Here is a 19,125-nt window from a genome sequence, read left to right as displayed (position 1 = left end):
TTGTTTTGGCGGGTCCAGGCTGGATTCGAACCTGCCACCTTAGGTGTATGTGGCTGGCACCTTAGCCGCTTGAGCCACAGGCATGGAGCCCATAATTAACTTTCTAAACCTGCTCCTCAGGAATCCCTAACAGTTCCCAGATGTCCTCATTGCTGGGACCCAGTTGCACTAAGCCAGGCTGCGCGTGTATACCCAGGTTCACAGCAGCATTGCTCACAACAGCCGAAAGACAGAAACAACACAAGTGTCCGGTGACAGATGAACAGATAAACAGCATGTGGTCTGTACATGCGATGGAAGGAAATTCCCACACAGTCTACCATATGGATGAACCAACATCTACTAGACATCTGCTTGTTTCTTCCTCCCAGCCTTATGCTTCGTCCTCCTCACAGGATGTCCTTCCCTTTCTCCCTTCCTCTCCCCTCTGTCTCCCTCCCCTCTCCCTGGACTACGTATCCATCTGCTGTAGCCCACAGTTCAACAGTTTCCTTCGGGGTCTCCCTCCTCCTGCTGGTCTGGGTGCTCCTAGAAGCAGGACGCTGTTTCCTCCTCCCTCAGGTCTCCTTGTCCCCCAACCCCATAAATTACCTTCATGTTGGCCACTAGCAACGAGCTCTTCAGCCGGTACTTCCCGTCCTTCTGGGGATACGTGTACAGGAGCATGTCGCTCATCTGGGGAGAGGGAAACCTTGTCAGAGTTACCTCGGCCCCAGAAGGCTGCGCCTGGCTTCTATGTGTGGAGGGCCCCTGAGCTTGGGGGTACACAGGAATCTCACATTCCCCAGCAGCCCCCACAGGTGAGCAGGAACATTCTGTGCTAACATGTATGCCCCTTCCCCACCATCCCACTCCCAGGTAGACGCTCAAGAGGAAGAAAAGCTATGACCTCAGAAAGTCAGCATCAGAACATTCACAGCAGCTCTGTTAGTAACAGCCAAAACGCAGGAAGAACTCAAATGCTCACTGACAGTAGGACGGACAGCTGTGGTACTGTGGGATTCCGCAGGGCCACTGGAAGGGACCAGCTGCCACTGAACATGACCCATGACAGGGATGAAGCCTGAAATCACACCAGGTGAAGGAAGAAGCCAGGCACCACGGTGCACACGGTTTGATTACATGTGTATGAAATTCTAAAACAGGCGAAACCAATCTGTGGTGATAAATCAGCCTGGTGGCTGCCTGAGCTGTCTGCAACGGGGTGCAGGGAACTTCCTGGGCCCTGGAAATGTCCTCTATCTCAACCCATTGTGCCTACACAATGATGTCCACTCGCACTTGAGACTGGTACCTTGTAGTTTTACGCAAATTAAACCTCAATAAAGTATAGTTAAGGGAGGGCAGGAGAGAGGGAGGAGGCTGCTCGAGGGGGGCCTGGTGGGCCTGTCCCCCCCTGCTGCCCCTCTAGTGCCCTGCATGCAGTAGGTGCTCAGCTAATGTGTGTTGAACGAACAGCTGAAGCTCTCTGGCCATGCAGGGCAGATAGAAAGGAACACAGTGAAAGTCGCTTCACTGTCTCAGGAATGTTTCTATTTAGCTAAAAGGTTTCATGTTTGAAAAGACAGTGTCCTACTCAGGGCTGTAAGTCCTGACCCCCTTATGTACCAGCATTGTGACTATAGACAGGCCCTTTCCTCAGGTAAGCCTCAGCTTCCTCACCTTGGAAATACAGGATATCACCACCTTACTGAATTGTGGATGCTGAGGAAGAAAGCTCTCTCCACAGGAGCCAGTACCACCCAGGTGACCTTCTCCACGGGGACCGGCACAACCCAGAGGACCCTCTCCACAGGGACTGGCACCACCCAGGTGACCCTCTCCACAGGGACCAGTACCACCCAGAGGACCTTCTCCACAGGTGCCAGCACCACCCAGGTGACCTTCTCCACAGGGGCGGGCACCACTCAGGGGAGCCCTCTAAGTGCTGTCCAGACTAACAAGATGATGTATCTCAGTGTCTGGAACAGTGAGAACCAGGATTAGCTTTCTTTTCCCCAACAGACAGAGCTTGTTGATCAAACAGAACAGATGAGCAGATGAGTTTTCCCATTGCCAGCTCTTCTTGGGACCCCACAGTCCCAGCTGTAGGACACCTGGCCTGGACACTGACCACTTGTGTGACCTCAGGAGTCTCTTCCTTTGTAAAGTTGAATAACCCAGGGGCTGGTACCCTTTATGTTGAGGGCCAAGGAAGGGATGTTAAGGCCTGTGGGCCACTCAGCCCTGCTGCTATGATGCACTCACAGCTACAGACCGCCCAAGAGGAGGGCGTGTGCTGTGTTCCAACACAGCTTCATTAGCAAGAATTAGGAGCAGGCTGACTATGGCCTGTGAGCTGTAGTTAGTGAACAATCCCTGGATCAAAGCCCCTCCTGTCCTTCCTTCTAAGGACTACAAGAGCTATAGCACATGCCAGTGACTGTCAGGTCCCTGACATGAGTGATCTCACTTTACTCCCCCAACAATTATACAGGGCAGGCACCATTATCATCATCCCAATTCCCAGAGGGAGACACTGAGCCCAGAGAAGCCAGATCACGTGCCCAAGGTCACAGAGCTAGCAGGTGGTGGAGCCAGGATTGTGGGCAGGCATGTACTTATACAGTGTTACGGGTAGTCTCACATGACTCCCAGCCCTGCTGGGGATGAGGACCAAACCTGGCAACAGGCCATGTTCTGGAACCCTCTCACCCCTGAGGGACTGGCCTTCATCACTCAGGAGAGCAGTCCCAGCCTGTGTCTGCCCCACTCCCACCCCCTGAGCACCTGCTGCCATGGCAGCTGCCATCAGCACCGTGGTGGTCCCCACTAGGCTCCTTCCTAACCACTGTGGTTCTCCCCACTTCAAAGTAGGCATTTTCAAAGTCCCAGTCTGGAGGCGGGAGAAGGCATCCCTTCTGATGGTAGGGAATTTCCCAGCACAAGGGGCCATCAGTGGGCAGCCCCACCTGTAGCCTGGGGGCATGGGGGCCCTGTGAGTCCCACTGAAACCCTGCGTGCTGGCGGGCAGGTGCCAGACTCACTTCTGCAGCTCAGGTTACCTTATGAAAAGGGCACCTTATGAGGAAGCGAAATCCTTCCCAATTGTATCTGTTCGCCATGGGGCTTCTGGCTCAAGAATCTGTTGCTTTCCTCCCATCTATGCCTCTGTTAGTCAGTCATTAACATTGGCTCAGTGGACTGTGCAGAGATGGAGGAAGGAAAGGACCCAGGTCCAGACCTCAGGGAGCTTATGGCCCAATAATATTAGGGGAATCAGAGGGGCATAGGCCTGCCACTGCAACCTAGGGAGAGGGGGTATCTGATAAAGGCCTCCTGGGTGCTGGAGTAGGGAAGATGGTAGGAGGGGAGTAAGAGAAGGTGGGGTGGGGGAAGGGAGAGAGGGAGCATAAGAAAGCAAGAACGAGAGTGAGAGCAGGAAAGGGGTGGGGGCAGGTGTCCTGAGGCTTCCATAAAAGGTGCCGTCTGCGCAGGGTTTGAGAATGAAGAGGAGCTGGCAGGGTAGAGATGCACACAGAGCCTTGCATGTCAGGGCTGGTGAGCCAAGACCAAGGACAGATGGGACAGAGGAGGAGGTAAAGACAGGGTGGGGAGCTATGTTTCTGCCAGGCATTCAGGGTCCCTGGGAGAGATGTGGAGACTGGCAGTCATGACCAGAGGAGCTGGCTAGGAGTGAGTGGCTGGGGGACCAGTACAAGGCTTCCTCTGCTCCAGCCACTGCTTCTCCGCTTCCCTCAGTACAGGAGGGACAGGCAGGGCACTGAGGCTCAGAGGAGTGCTGAGGAGTCGTGGGTCTCACAGCAAAAGGGGTCAGAGCTGGGGTCTGAGTCTGGTCTGTTTGCCCCCTATCGCTATCCAGCCCAGTATCCCTTGTGAGAAGGGGCCTCAGGAACAGCCTACTGCAGGGTTTTGTGGGCCAGAGGGAGCCAATGAGCTCTGTATCTTTCTGCAGAGGGAGGACCTGTGTCCCCTGGGCAACTCTCAGGGGAAAGACAGGGACCCACTTTATTGCTTCTGGGTGCCGTTTAATTCTCATTTAATTCTCAAAACAACCCAGTATTTCCTGGTGGGAAATCTGAGGCTAATGTGTGTCTGTGACTTCTTTAAGGGTTACAGAGTGAGTATGTGTCCCACGGATCAGGATCTAATCCCACTGCCCAGTCTGGCTCAGATGGCCAGACTTCCACACAGATGGCCTCATAAAATCAGAGGCGTGGGTTTCTCCTCACTGAAGGGATCTTAATATACCTAGACTCGTCTAACGTGGAACAAGGGATGGTTTTTCCTGCTGGACTCTAAGATCCACAACAGGACAAGGCCACGCCCTGCACCTCAGCACAGATCTGGCACTCAGGAGATGGATCAGGAGCTCAGAGTGAATGTTACAGCTGGCAGAGAACTGCCTAACCCAGCAGGTGCATAAGCAGAGGCTAGAAAGAAGTGTGGGGGCTCTGAGATCCTTTTGAGAACCCACATCTGAACCACACACTGCTGGACTCCCAGGACCCTGCTGAGCCCTGCACAGGGATCTGCTCCTCCTGCCTGTAGCCAGATCTCTCCCGCCCTGCAGCACCCACCAGCCAGAATGAGGGGTTCTTCATGGGAGGTTAGAGTTGGCTGTTAGAAGGGGGAAGGTAGAGGAGACTCTGAACTTGGGCCCCTTCCACTTCATGGAGAGCTGAGGGACCCAGGGAAGCTGGACACAAGCCACCGAGGCTCAGCACACCGTGACAGGCAGCCGCAGACGGCAATTTCTGGCTGGGCTCAGAGTTTCTCTGCTCTCTCTGGGAGTCAGCCCTCTAGGGGCCCCTCTGTGGGCAGGGCCTATCTGGGGCGCAGCAGAAGCCCAACTAGAAGCTGAGGGCTTGTCTGTAGAGGACTCACACAGGTCCTCTGAACACGCCATCCTTCTCAGGTCTCCGTCCTTGCTTATGCCCGGTCCTCTCCTGATATGCCCTTCCTCCATCTACCTAACAACTCCTGTCCCTCCTTCAGAGCACCAAGCAAACACTAACATGGCAGCAGCGGCTGCTCATCCCTGACCCCGCCCCGAGTCACCTTCCTTGCTTCCACGGTCCCCTGAGATTCCTTCCATATCACTCTCATAACCCTGTATTTACAATGTCTTTCTGCTTGTCTCATTCCCACTGGACTCAGAGGCTGAGAGTGACACAGGACTTTCCTCTCTGCTTCCAGGGGCCAGTGCAATCGAGGTGCTCAGTAAACGTCTGACCCGGGAGCATGCAGCTGCTTCTTACCAGAGCCAAGCTGTGCCTGATCCATGCACTGCTCCAACTAAGTGTGAGCGGGCCACGAGAGGCAGCCGGGACACAGGAGCAAGGAATGACAGTAAGAAGTGTGGGAGAAGAGAGGACAGAGGGCGTGGAGCTGGGGGGGAGGTCGTCTCAGAATTAGGGCAAAGAGCTATTTATACAGCTCACATACACCCCTGGGCTTGATAGTGCTATACCCCGCGCCTGGACCTCCCTGATACTCAAAACTGTGGCTGTAAATAATAAAAACTGGTAAACGATGTCTTGTCCATGGTAAAGAAAGTGCAGGGGGTAGGGTCACGAACCTGCCTTCTTTGGTTTCTCTTTATTACCAACCTGCCTTGGCTGGTCCAAGGTTAGTTTCCCTGCTAGAACTTAGTTTTCCCACATCTTAGAAAAATTAGTTAGACAGTTATTCCCAGCTTAAGAATTTCCTGGTTTTACATGTTTACAATGAGGACATGGGCAATTCAATTTCAACAACATTCCTTTTTTTTTTTTTTTTTGAGACAGAGTCTCACTCTGTCATCCTGGGTAGAATGCCATGGCATGATAGCTCACAGCAACCTCAAGCTCTTGGGCTCAAGTGATCCTCTTGCCTCAGCCTCCCAAGTAGCTGGGACTATAGGCATGGACCACAACGCCCAGCTAGCTTTTCTATTTTAGTAGACACAGGGTCTCACTCTTGCTCAGGCTGGTCTCGGACTCCTGAGTTTAAGTGATGCACCTGCCTTGGCCTCCCAGAGTGCTAGGATTATAGGTGTGAACCACCATGCCCAGCTCAGCAACATTCCATTTGAAATCTTGCAAATAATAAATGAGTTAGGGGCTGTGGTTTATAAGGGTTAAGCTCTCAGCTTTCCACAAGTTCAGCTATGCAGAATGATCTTCATTCTAAAAATTCTGCTGTTCTACTCTCCGCCTCCTATCTTCCACTTTTCCTTGAATAATGGCTTTATAAAATGTCACAGGACTTTGATAGTCCCAGGTGGCTGGGCACTTACCAGAAACAGGTGCCGGGGGCGTCTGTTCTTCCCCGTTACTTTCATCAGTGTCCCTTCCTTCAGAAACTCCTGTGGGGAGAGAAGCAGACCTCAGTGACCAGGCTCATGTTCCCTGCTGTCCCAGAGAACGGTGTGGGGAGGCTCCTGAGTGGGAAACTTAAATCAGGAAGCCTCTCAGGGAACCAGAGAGCAGGTGAACAGGTGAATTCCTAGCTCGTGAGAGATGCTTCCCATAGCAGAGTTTGGATTATAACCCTGCAAGGTATAATCCCGAATGCCAAAGTCTAAATCCCAAACATCTAAAATCCTTAATGTCTAAAATCTGGAAAATAAAGCCAGGTGCTATGGTGTATGCCTGTAGGCCCAGCTACTTGGGAGGATCACTGAGCCCAGGAGTTCAAGACCCGGCTGGGCAACACAGTGAGACCTGTGTCAACAAAACAAAACATGAAATCACAGGATAGTTGCCTCAGGTTAGGCAGAACTATCACTTTATTATTGTCTTTATTTGGAAATTCAGTGTGGTTTAAGGAGTATGTGTGGGTGTCAGGTTTGAAGGGGTGAGCTTGTTTTAGGTGTCAATGCAACTGGATAAACGAATATCTAGAAACCCAGTTTGCTACTCTGTTTATTTCACCTTTACACCATTTCCAATACTGGAGGCATAAACTGTGTAGAGACTTTTAGAGAGTTCTAATTAATTTATGCCTTTTTTTTTTTTTAAATCTGCCTCCACAAAAGTGCACTATCAGTGTTAACTTTGGGGTAAGCACTGGGTTCATACATAAAAACGCGGAAACCTAATAAATGAAGAGATGTTATTTTTGTACTTCTGTATGTGTGAAAGATAAAATTTTTCAAGATCTTGGCTCCATGGGCAACTCTGTATATGGTAGTGAACCATCGTGGGTTTTGACTGATCTTGTCAAAAGACAAGGTTGTTCACTGTGGGATTTTAGATGACAGCAGTTATAAAGCCCAGTACACACAAGTGTGTTTATAAATTTACCTTTTGACTTATTTTTATGAATACAGCTTATTGGCACAAAACTGTCACTAGTATACCTGAGTGATCATGCGTGCATTATTACCTATTTTATTGTGTAAAGTGGCCTGTGAAGAGTTTTTTTTGTTGTTTTTTTGTTTGTTTGTTTGTTTTGTGACAGAGTCTCACTAGTCGCCCTTGGTAAAGTGCCGTTGTGTCACAGCTCACAACAACCTCAAACTCTTGAGCTTAAGCGATTCTCTTGCCTCAGCCTCCCAAATAGCTGGGACTACAGGAGCCCGCCACAACGCCAGGATATTTTTTTGGGGGGGGTGTTGCAGTTATCATTGCTGTTTAATAGGCTCAGGCTGGGCTCGAACCCACCAGCCTCAGTGCAAGTGGCTGGAGCCTTACTCACTGAGCTATAGGCGCTGAGCCCTGTGAAGTATTTTTATGTGTTTCTCAAATAAATCCCCCTTTAAAAATGTAAACAAATATCTTTTAAAGATTTTTATAAGTTATTTTTTCCATAATTATATTTTTGGGATTGTGATCTTTTGAGATTTCAGGATTATGATCAGCTCCAACCAGAGTGGTACTGGAGAGAGGAAGCCATGTCCTCTCAGCAATGTCCACCTTGTATTGCACCAAGCCCCAGATACTGTTCTGGCCACCGAGTGGTCAAAACCAAGACTCACTCCCTGGTTTGCCCAGGAAGGCAATCAGACCAAAGCCTTGGCCAGGCACAGTGGCTCACTCTGGGAGACCAGCCTGAGCAAAAGCAAGACCCCGTCTCTATTAAAAGTGGAAAAAATTAGCTGGGCATCATGGTGAACCCTGTAGTCCCAGTACTATAGAGACTGAGGCAGGAAGATTATTCGAGCCCAGGAATTTGAGGTTGCTGTGAGCTATGACACTGTGGCACTCTACCCAGGGTGATAGTGAGACTCTGTCTTAAAAAAAAAAAAAAAAAAGTGTCCAGGCAAGGTGGCTTATGCCTGTAATCTCAGCAATCTGGGAGGCTAGGGTGGGTAGACTGCCTGAGCTCATGGGTTCAAGACCAACCTGAGCAAGAGCAAGACCTCATCTTTAAAAATAGCCAGGCACCATGGTGGGCACCTATAGTCCCAGCTACTTGGGAGGCTGAAGCAAGAGAATTGCTTAGCCCAAGAGTTTGAAGTTGCTATGAGCTATGATGTCATGGCACTCTACTGAGGGCGACAAAGTGAGACTCTGTCTCAAAAAATAAAAAAAATGTATAGCACCTCCGAAGGTCTGCTAAAACCGCTGTGAACTGCCACGATAGCCTCTTAACTCTGGAGGATACAAACAGATGTTGAATAAATGCTTACCTAACTCGTGATCCTGGTCAAAACACTGTGTGATTGTACCGAATCTCAGCCTAGTGAGATCCCTAACACTTCTGAGGAAACCCCCCTGAGCACCGTCTCTCGTTCCCTTGTCTCTTGTCCTTCATGAGCTGTAACTGGTAATGAACATATTTTTGAGCTGATTTCATGTTTTCCATTTGGAAACAACTTCTCAAAGAAGTTATTTTTAAGATGTTTTCTAGGGGCTTTCTCTTTTCCAGCAACTGTAGACTAAAAATATTTGGTGTCTCTTCTTCTTGGAGGTAAGGAGAACCACAGGGAATGCCGAGCCAACTGGCATTGTGTCTGCCTGAGAGCAGACGCCTGGACAGACAACCCCAGAAGAGGTCCAGAGAGCCCGTGCCCACCCGCCTGCCCGCCCTCCACAGGCAGACAGCACCTGCAGCCAGGCCTGTCTGGGGCCAGCCCAGCCAAACAATGGGGCTTATCAGGCCCTGCCTGCCTGCCCTCTGCCCCTGCCCATGGAGGCAGCGGCACTCACCCTTCCTGGCTGGAGGAGGTCCCCTTGGCCCTGAACACTGTGCTCGATGTGGACCAGCTTCTGCAGGTTCTCCTGTGGATGGGAGTAGGGTGAGAGGGAGACGGTTAAGGCTCCTTCCAGGGGTATTCTCTGCTCTGTAAGGAGTGGTATGCTTGTGCTTCAGAGAAAAACGGAGCTCAGAAAGGCCTGACTCAAATCTAATCTAAGTGTTAGGACTGGCACCTGAGCCTGGGTGTGCAGGATGCCAAGGCTGTCCACAATTAAGCTAGTCCCTCCAGGCCTGGGGCCTGACACCACCATCTTTCTGTGTGCTACGGGCATGGCCACATGGTCTCACTATGCCGTCTGATACCTGTTTGTCTCTAGGCCACTGCTCCTACTCAGCCTGTGTCCCTCACAAGGCCTGGAGCATCTGGACTTGGGTAACCTAGCACCAAGTTGGACTCAGGCTCTCCTAACTTGCAGCATAGGATGGAGACCCTGAGGAAGAATAAACAGGGCAAAGATCGGATCCAAGCTCTTTGGCGCTCCAAGGTTAAAAAAAATGTATGCTTGGGAACTCCCTCTCGATCCCTCACTGGGTTAACTCAAAATATGTAAAGTGACACACCTGAGTGAGTCACACAGGTGCACAGCACCCAACAATCCTAGAAATAACAAGCACCCACCTCCCGGGCAGGTGCCCCTTAAACCTCATGCAAAGGCCGGTTCTAAAGAAATCTTGTAAAGTAAATACTGCGTTGATGAGTCCTTTCCGTTACCCATGTTTTGGAGCATAAAATCCTACACAGCAGAAAATAAGTAATGTTTATTTCATTTCCACTTATGATGTACAAAGCTGTAAGAGGACACTGCTTCTGTCTTAACAGTGAGAAAAGACCAAATGATACGCAAAATCATAACTTTTCTTCAGTTTATAAGGTAGCTGAGGAAAACCAAGTGAATTCCAAGGACTGACGAGCCCCTTCACAGAGAAAGGAGATGTAGGAAAACCTACGTCTCACTGTACCTTATGACACACAGAAGGAGGACGTGAGGCAAGAAGCAAACAGCTAAAATGTCAATGAATTCTTAAAGGTCAAGTGTGGGCCGGTGGGATAGTGTAGAAGAACCAGGAGGCGCAGCCAGGAGGGAATCTGCACTCACTTGTGAGCTCATTCCCATGTATGCTCACAGTAAGATGTAGGCAGGACAGGGGGCAGAAGGAGCCCCCACTGATGGTGAGGGAGTACAGGCTAGTACTGGGGGTACACAACCCCCTGCCCCCTTCCTCTAGCCCCTCTCTCACACCAGGCTTCAGCCTTGCAGGGAAGCCAGGAAACCTCCCACCCCCAGGGCCCAGGCAAAGAGCCACTGCTCTGGGGAAAGGGTAGAAGCCCCGGGGCCCTTACAACATAGCAGGATCATGCAGAGGTCAGCAAGGGTGGTCACAGATTTAGGGCAGAGCTTGGCTGCCTGGGGAGGAGTGGCAGGAGTGCTGAGACGGAGTCTGGCGCAGGACGATAGAGAAATCTGCTTGTGTCACCGTAAGCCTTGCACTGAGTAACAAGAGGCCACACCTCTGAGCAGGGGCGAGCATGGAGGAGAGCTTTCTGTGATGCAGGGATCACTACAAGCTGAATGTGGAGCAGGAATAAGAGGAAAACTCTCTGGCACTGCAGACTCCACAAGCAGCACAAAGTGACAGCAGCCCTCTGCTACAGTAACAGGAAGTCTGGGGCCCGAAAAGTGATGACATGACAACAAAACCCAAACTCAGAGGAAGAACTAACTAGACTGACTCAACTGCCCCTGCCCCTTCCATGAAGGGCATGACCCCAAAGGAGGCACGCCTGGTTGTGGAATAAACTCTCTTTACCTCCATCTCTATAGTGCTTCCACACATAACGCCTGGAGTTCTGTAAAAAATTATTAGCAACACAAAAAAACAAAGAAGAAAACTCCCAAACCCCTTCAAGGCATCCTACAAAACCAAAATAAAAAGAGGGCACAGATGTTGGAGTTATCAGACAGAGATTTTGGTAACTAGGATCAGTATGTTACAGGATCTAGTGGGAAAGGAGGGCAGGGAAATGGAGAACTTCGGCAGACAAAAGAGTAAAACGGAAATGTTAAACTAAAAAGACATAACACGAGAACCAAAGAATTCCTTTGACAGGCTTAGTAGCAAACTGAACATAGCTAAGGAAAGAATCGATGAACGAGAAAATAGATTAATAGAGATTATCCTAACTGAAACACAAAGAGTGGGGAGAGAAAATGAGCACCCCAAATAATTTTCCAAAATTAATGAATGACAACAAACCACAGATCCAAGAAGCTTAATAATCATAATAGGATAAGTTATCACCCCGTCCCCCCACCAAAGACTCACAGACACCTCACAGTCAAACTTGTAAAAATCAGATAAAAAGAGAAGATCTTAAAGGCAGGCAGAAAGAAGGGACTCATTATAGAAAGGACAAACATTAACATTTCAGCAGACTTCTTATATCAGAAACTACGTAAGCCAAAAGACAGTGGAATGGCATCTTTTTTTTTTTGAGACAGAGCCTCAAGCTGTCACCCTGGGTAGAGTGCTGTGGCATCACAGCTCACAGCAACCTCCAACTCCTGGGCTCAAGCAAGTCTCCTGCCTCAGCCTCCCAAGTAGCTGAGACCACAGGCGCTGGCCACAACACACGGCTATTTTTTGGTTGCAGCCATCGTTGTTTTGGCAGGCCCGGGCTGGATTCGAACCTGCCACCTTAGGTGTATGTGGCTGGCGCCTTAGCCACTTGAGCTACAGGCACCAAGCCAGAATGGCATCTTTAAAACATGGAAAAGATTGTCAACCCAGGTTTCTGTGCCCAGGAAAAATATCTTCTACAAATTAAGGTAAATCGAACAATTAAGTTCATGGGTCATGGATGGTGGGAACCATGTTCCTCACTGTTGGAGTGGGAATTTACAGCAAGGGGAGGTGGCTAGAATGATCCATGTGGTAATGATTAGAATTGGAGATTATCAGTAAACTCCTGTTTACCTTAATATTCAGATAAAAATAGTTATATATGGCAATATCTACAGATATGTGTATATAAACGTTAGTATACACACATATATTTCTCTATCAGCTAGGAGGGTGTGAAAGCAATAATACTACCTTAATAATGTTAGTACTTAATGCCCATGTCTTGGTTTCTAATAGCTCTGTCCAATTAAAAGAACCAGAGTTCCTTAAAGAAATGACGGGTTTTAAGGTAGGGGCATGAAATATACAAGGTGAGCAAGCTTGGAGCATCTTGTAGTGCTATAAAGAAAGGAAGAACTCAAATACACATAAACTCCCAAACTATGTTGGGGCTATGAAAATGGAAATCCTAAATGCTCCCAAAGACCAAAGCTGGAATAATTGAGAAACATGATAAATAAACCAGTGCAGGTATTTGTGTCCCCTCAATATTTCCAAATGAAAAAGTAGTGTAGGATTATAACTCAAAGTATGAAGTAAGTATCTACGAATCCATACAGATACAAGTAATGTGGGAGAAAACCCAAATCTCTCATGCAGAAAAATCCTAAATAATCTCGGTAGATACTCTGCTCTCAGGGAGAGGGGACATAATTCCCCACTCCTTAAGTACGGGCTGTGCATGATGACTTTCTTCCGAGGAATATGAGAAAGGCAGGGGGTGGGGTAGGGGTCAGGGAGAAAGAAAAACTATACAACCCCAGCCGGTTGATCTAGTATCAGATCATGTAGACAGGACGTGTCCTTTGTATGATGCAAGGAAAATGGTACTTCACCACTGTCATCTTCTTCTTGAATGACCATCAACCCAGTCTAATCATGAGGAAACATCATACATTTCCAGTAGAAGGGCATCCTACCATATACCTTGACCAGTATTCTTGAAAGCTGTCAAAGTCATCACAAACTAGGAAAGTCTGAGAAACTACCACAGTCAACAGGAGACGATGGAACGATGACAGCTAAATGTAATGCAGTGTCCTAGGTGGGGTCTTGTATTAGGGCTAAAACTAAGCAAATCTGAATGAACTATCTAGTCTTTAATTAATAATTGGTTCCTAAATGTAATAAATGCACCATGCTAATATGAGCTGTCAGCAATAGAGGAAATTATGTATAGGATTCATGGGAACTCTGTATTACTTCCTCAATTTTTCCTGTAAACTTAAAAATTGTTCTAAAAATATAAGGTCTATTCAGAAAGCTGAATGGTGTTTGCCAGGGGCTAGGAGAAGATGGGAATGGGAGTCAGTGTTTACGGGGACAGAGTTTCAGTTTGGGAAGATGAAAAGTTCTGGAGAAAAGTTAGTGGTGATAGTTGCATAACAATGCCAATGTAGTCAATGCCGCTAAACTATACACTCAAAAATAGTTAAAATGGTAAATGTCCCAGGCAGAGTCCCCACCCAACCCAAGGAGGGAGTGGAGGCCTCTGGTCAAGAGCAGGCCCGGTACAGCTGTCTGCAGCTGGCCTGTGCTTCCGGCACGGTATCTAGCCTCAGCTGGGACATCCAGCCTCAGCCACGGAGAAAACCAGGAGAGCATTTGGCTATTCCAGTGCCTCCTGTGGGAAGATGCTGCGTGTGACACTCACCCATAGAAGGGAAGATATATCATTTCCTGATCTGATTTTTCTTTTTGGAAGCAGAGACAGCGTTAGCTAAAGGGAAATGTGAAGAGCCCAGCCCATCTTCTGCTTTGCCACAGACAGGGCGCTGGACCCCCAAAGCACCTCTGTTTTGGCTTCAGTGAGGGAATCTCAGTGGATGTACAAGATGACAAAGAGGAGGGAGGTGGGAGCATGCCAGCACGAGAGGGTAGACCCTGAAATCAGCCCCAGAAACTGGCTCATGTTTGTACACCCCGCTGGTTTCAGCCTTCATACCCAGCCCACCCACATGAGCTGAGACCAGCCTCTCTCCCCAGATTCTGGTCCTATCTCACCTACTCTGCGCCCATCTCCTTGCCACGTCAGGTGGCTCTCTGAACTCTGGCACACACACTCCCACCTCCATGCCTTTGCCTTGGCCATTCCCGCTTCCCGGCTCACCTCTTCTCCCTCTGCCTTCCTGGCACCTGCACACATCCTCCCCAGGGGGAACCTCCACGTCACCTCTTCTGACAACCTCACTTGGAAACACCACCCCCCTTTTCTCAGCCCTAAGGCATTTTCTCTCTCCCCCTCCCTCACGATGTTTATCATGGTTGCTTGTATTTAAAGCTCCATGAGCTGGATTCATGTCCTATCACTTCTGTATCGCCAATCCCCAGCATAGCACAAGGCCTGACACACAGCAGGTGCCTAATAAACGCCACGTCCCCTCCTGTGTGTGGATGACTCACTATAAGGGTGCTCTACCCATCGTCACAAAGCTGAGCAATGTCCCTACAGACACACGACCATTACCTCCCTTCCACGTCCTCAGAGGACATGACTAATTGGTGCTGAACTCTTTCTCACTGAGCTGGGATTCAGCCTTAGAATCATTCTCAACACAGTGTTTTCATATTTAAGTTGAATGTAGATACAAGTAGCCATCTAACAACTGGCTGGAGCTGGGATGTGACATCAAGTGTGACACCTTTGCTCCTGACCAGTGTCTAGCAAAGAGAGACACTGTCAGAACCAGACGTATGCTTAGAGCCCAAGTAATCTAGTGGACTAGTGATTCCCAAGCCTTTGTGGGCACCACGGTTACCTGGGGGCTTGTTTACAATGCTTATCTCTGGACCCTATGCCCAGAAACTCCAGGAAGATCCTAGGGTATGCCTACAAAGCGCCCTAGGCGCTGACTTGGAGGGCCTGAGACCATGGTTGGGGTATTACTTGTCAGGTCTATATAAGTCTTCAACCCCCCCACGGTTCAGATGGTGAAAGAGAGGACCGGAGAGGGACACATGGTACCTGAGGTCACACAGCAGGCAGGGGTGCGTGCGGACCACAGGAGTGGGGTATCAAACACAAGCAGAGCAGGGCAGGGCGGAGAGGGTCCTGGAACACACACCCGAGGAAAGGTGCCAACAGACCACACTTACCCCCTGCTCCATGCTGTCGTTGGCACGGTCTGTGACTTTGGAGATGAGGGTCAGCACACCTGGGGAGGGATAGAGAGCAGGCCATTGGGCCACTGGGGGAGGGCCAGTTTAGGTGCTGCTGTCCTCACCCTTTCCCTCCCTCCCCACGCCCTGAGCCTCTGCTTGGCACTTGAGAGGGGCACCAAAATTTCCCCAGTGTAGTGTCAGGTCTGCCACTACCACCTAAGTGACCCCAAAAGTCTCTGCTCTCTCTACCTCAGTCCCCCTGTCTGTAAAATGAACATGCTACAAGAGGGACACCCTAGCAGGTGACACCCAGGGGAACCGCATAGAACTGGGAGGAAATAGGAAGTCTGTGAGAGCCTTTTAGACTGGCATCGCCCTCTGATTGTGGGTGACTCCCTTCTCCTCTGGCCAGACATTAGCCCTCCCAGGGAGTCCCCGCTGCCGAGGTAAAGGGGGAATCATCCCAGAAGATGCGGAGGCTCTCACAGAAGCCCTGGACACGCTGTGCAGAACACGCCCAGCTGGAGGGGAGGGGTTTGTGTCCTGTGCTGGGAACTGCAGCAGAGTCCAGGGCTGGGGAGAGGGGCCAAAAGAGGGGTATGGGCCTGGCCCCCAGGTTCACACTGGACTCACCCTGCGTGTTGTCGTACTCAGCTGAGTCCGGGCAAAGGTTGTTTAGATAGTCTGTCAGCAGAATGAGAGCCAGAGTTAGTTACACTCCAGTAAAGCCAAACCTCCCTGCCACAACCAGGGGCACCCCCTCTCTGGCAAGAGATGAAGTTCCAGAAGAAAGAGGCATCCACGCTCTCACCCATTAGCTCCATCACAAGCACAAAACTAGCGCCCTGGAGCTACCATCAACATCGCTGCCATGACAGCCGGTCACTCACTCAGCCAAAAAAACATCTGCTGAGTGCCTGCCATATGCCTGGCACTGCCTATGCCTCTTCAACACAGCCACAGCAGGGTGAGACCCTGCCTTTGAGAAGCACACAGCCTACTGGGGAAACAGACGTGACAACACAGTAATGTGTGACGTGCTGAACCTTTAGTGCATTTATAGCTACCAGGCTCCACATGCTCCGGCCCCACCCAGTTACCTCTCCACCTCACTTGCTCCATTCGGTCATGCCAGGATTCTTACTATGTCCTGAACATCCAAGCTTGTTCTTGCCCCAGGGCCTTTGCACTTGCCATTCCCGCTACATGACATTCTCTTCTTTCAGGTCTACATACGGCTTATATGCAACAGAGTTTGCCTGTTTAATTTACCACTACATCACTGTATCTCCAGCCTCCAGCATGGGGCCTGGAACATAGTAGGTGCTCAATAAATACTGATCGGATTAGATGAGTGCATTCTCCATGCCCTGGCCCTAGTGTATTTTTCTTAGAGTCCTGATCACCACCTGGAATAACATGTATATATCTACATGCATAGGACTAGAGTAACAGCTCCCCAGGGCAGGGGTCTTTGTCTATCCAGGAAGCAACAGGCAAATGGGTCTGGAGCTCAGAACAGAGGTGTGGGCGTTTCCAGTAGGCAGAGGTTGGGGAGAGGATGACATTCCCTGGGGAGGGTGTGTACAAAGGGTGGGAAAGAGGGTATAGGACTGAGTCTAAGAAGCTCTGACATTTGTAGGGTGGTGGAGGATGAGAGGCCACCAGCAGAGACAGGAAGAGAGACAGGTGGGAGGGAAAGGGGAGAGCATATGCAGAAGACGCCTGGGAGGAAAGGACCCAAGAAGCAAGAGGTGGTTAATGGTCCAGTAGGCAGGTCTGAGGCTGAAAGTGTTCTCTAACTTGGCCACTAGGAGAGCTTTGCTGACAGGAGCAGCTTTCGTGAAATGAGGAGATGTCTGGCTAAGACAGGGAAGACGTACAGGACAGTGGGGGGGAGGGTGTGTGTGTCATGGTGATTCTGTGTTTTAGGATGAGAGGTGGCTGCTGAAGGGGGTTTTCCCAGGTGGCATGAGGGGGCTCAGGGGTTCAAAGACCAACTGCTGGCAGAGGTGATGGAAAGGCCCTCACCCCCACAGAGGCAGGCAGGCTGGAAACTGATGGTCATCCTTCCCCGACACCTACCTGCCTGCAGAAAGGCAGGAGGCATGGTCGGCGCCAAGCACCTTGCCACCGTCCCCTCCACCCCCCTTCAGAGGCCTTCCCTGCCCCCACCACTTCAGCCCACCCTGACCGCCTATGAGGCCCACCTGTGAGCAGCACTTGATATTGGAAGAGGCGCTGTACCACCCTCAGCAGATGATGCTTCATGGTCTGACCGTCTCCTTGCAAACTCTGCTGCTCTCGAGAGAGGGAGGAAGAAACTCCATCAGAGACCCCTGCCTTAGGGCACTGAGCTCACAGCAAGTACACTGATCCCTAACCTTTCCCTCACCTGCCAAACTAGGTTAGGCTCCTCCAGGAAGCCCTCCTAGATTAGTCCACCCTGCTGTAACTGTCATTCCTATAGGCTCAGTCAGTGCCATACTCAGCAACAAACCTCTCCCAGTCCCTGCTTTGCTCCTGATCCCCCCTTTTCTGCCTAGGAACTGGATTCCATGTTTGTAGCCAGTGTTGGTAATTTCCTTGGTCACTTCCTAATAGCTAGGCCCCCAGCTTGGTTGGTACCTTTCAGCTAGGCCAGGCGAACTGAGAGACCTTTACTACAGTGGGGCTCAGGGAAGTGACACCCATTGCCCGACAGGGGATGTTCTGGTTCTGGCTTTCCTGTCCCCTCTGCTCCCCAGCCTCAGACCTACCAAGATATCCCACTGATCTACGTTAAGCCCTTCAATGCCCACTTCCTACCCCTGCATCCTTAAGGCAGGGTCTTGGAAGGCCAAGGACCCACCTCGAATTCACGGACAGCAGCTGCGAGCCGGGGAGAGTGGAGGCAGTTCTCACCAAGCAGAGCCAGGGACCTGTCGAACTGCAGAATGTGAGTGGCATGGTGGTCAAACTCCTGCTCCCGGGCCAGGAAGACATCAGCCACCTTCTGCTGGCTCTCCCTGCAGCCAGGGAGGGGGGTGAGGCAGAGAGAACTCAGCTTTGTGAACAGCACTTTGAAGGGGAGTGCTAGAGTCATATGCCTGGGTTCAGCTCCCAGCCTGACTCTTGCGAAGCAGTGGGGTCTGGGAGCCAGAGACTACTCACCAGTTTGACAGCCTCTCCTCCAGCTCCTGCAGGATGCCTTGGTGAAGGTCGTGGATGGCTGGGAGTTCACTCAGGCTCTGCTTCAGCTCTTCCCGGGCCAATGTGTCCCTGCCTTCTTGGTCCATGTCATTCAAGGCCTTCATGATGGCTCCATGGAAATCCTGAAACCCCAAAAGGTCTGTTACCCATAGGTTGACAAGTCCTTGGAAGATTTCCCCCTGTAGATGTGAAGCCCTGGTCTACACAGAGCTAGCCGGAGACCTTAAGCTAGCATTCTCACCTACAAAGCAGAGTTGACCACATGCACCTTATGACCTAGGGTGCCCACAGGGCTGCCTTATCATACCCAAAGGAGCACCCAACCCAATTCCCAGCACAACAGGACTTAACACACGTTCATTCCTTCTTTTCTTGTGGTAACTTGGAGAACTCTCTGCTTTTCAAGATAGGTAAGAAACTGGGTAATTCCTTCTCTAAGGAAATATAGTTTCACTTTCTAATTAACCATCTTTGAAGAGGTTTACACACTGTGCTGTTTAAAAACAAAGTCTAAGGAAATCAGAGGCATCCCCTCCATGGTGGGCTAAGTAGTAACTTTATAAAGATGATAAAGATGGTGACTATGTAAACATTTTCATGTCATAGTGTTAAGAAGTCCAGAGAGGGGCTCGGCGCCTGTGGCTCAAGCGGCTAAGGCACCAACCGCATACACCTAAGGTGGTGGGTTCGAATCCCCAGCCCGGGCCCGCCAAACAACAATGATGGCTGCAACCAAAAAAT

General features: G+C 50.2%; 1 protein-coding gene across 1 annotated transcript in view; it reads right to left on the bottom strand.

The window, feature by feature from the left end:
• Positions 1-19,125, bottom strand: part of FGD5 (FYVE, RhoGEF and PH domain containing 5) — a 136,466-nt gene that overhangs the window by 21,658 nt on the left and 95,683 nt on the right. The window contains exons 5-12 of the mRNA XM_003796218.3: positions 18,346-18,506; positions 18,044-18,200; positions 17,403-17,490; positions 15,826-15,876; positions 15,187-15,245; positions 9,138-9,209; positions 6,281-6,349; positions 592-675 (exon numbers count right to left, since the gene is read on the bottom strand). Coding sequence (XP_003796266.1) covers positions 592-675; positions 6,281-6,349; positions 9,138-9,209; positions 15,187-15,245; positions 15,826-15,876; positions 17,403-17,490; positions 18,044-18,200; positions 18,346-18,506 — 741 coding nt within the window. The remainder of the gene's footprint in view (positions 1-591; positions 676-6,280; positions 6,350-9,137; positions 9,210-15,186; positions 15,246-15,825; positions 15,877-17,402; positions 17,491-18,043; positions 18,201-18,345; positions 18,507-19,125) is intronic.

Source organism: Otolemur garnettii, unplaced genomic scaffold (assembly GCF_000181295.1).
Source record: "Otolemur garnettii isolate 467f Iridium unplaced genomic scaffold, OtoGar3 scaffold00101, whole genome shotgun sequence".
NCBI classification, from domain to species: Eukaryota; Metazoa; Chordata; class Mammalia; order Primates; family Galagidae; genus Otolemur; species Otolemur garnettii.
Note: the sequence above shows the minus strand (reverse complement) of the source record. Positions and strands in the feature narration are given on the sequence as shown.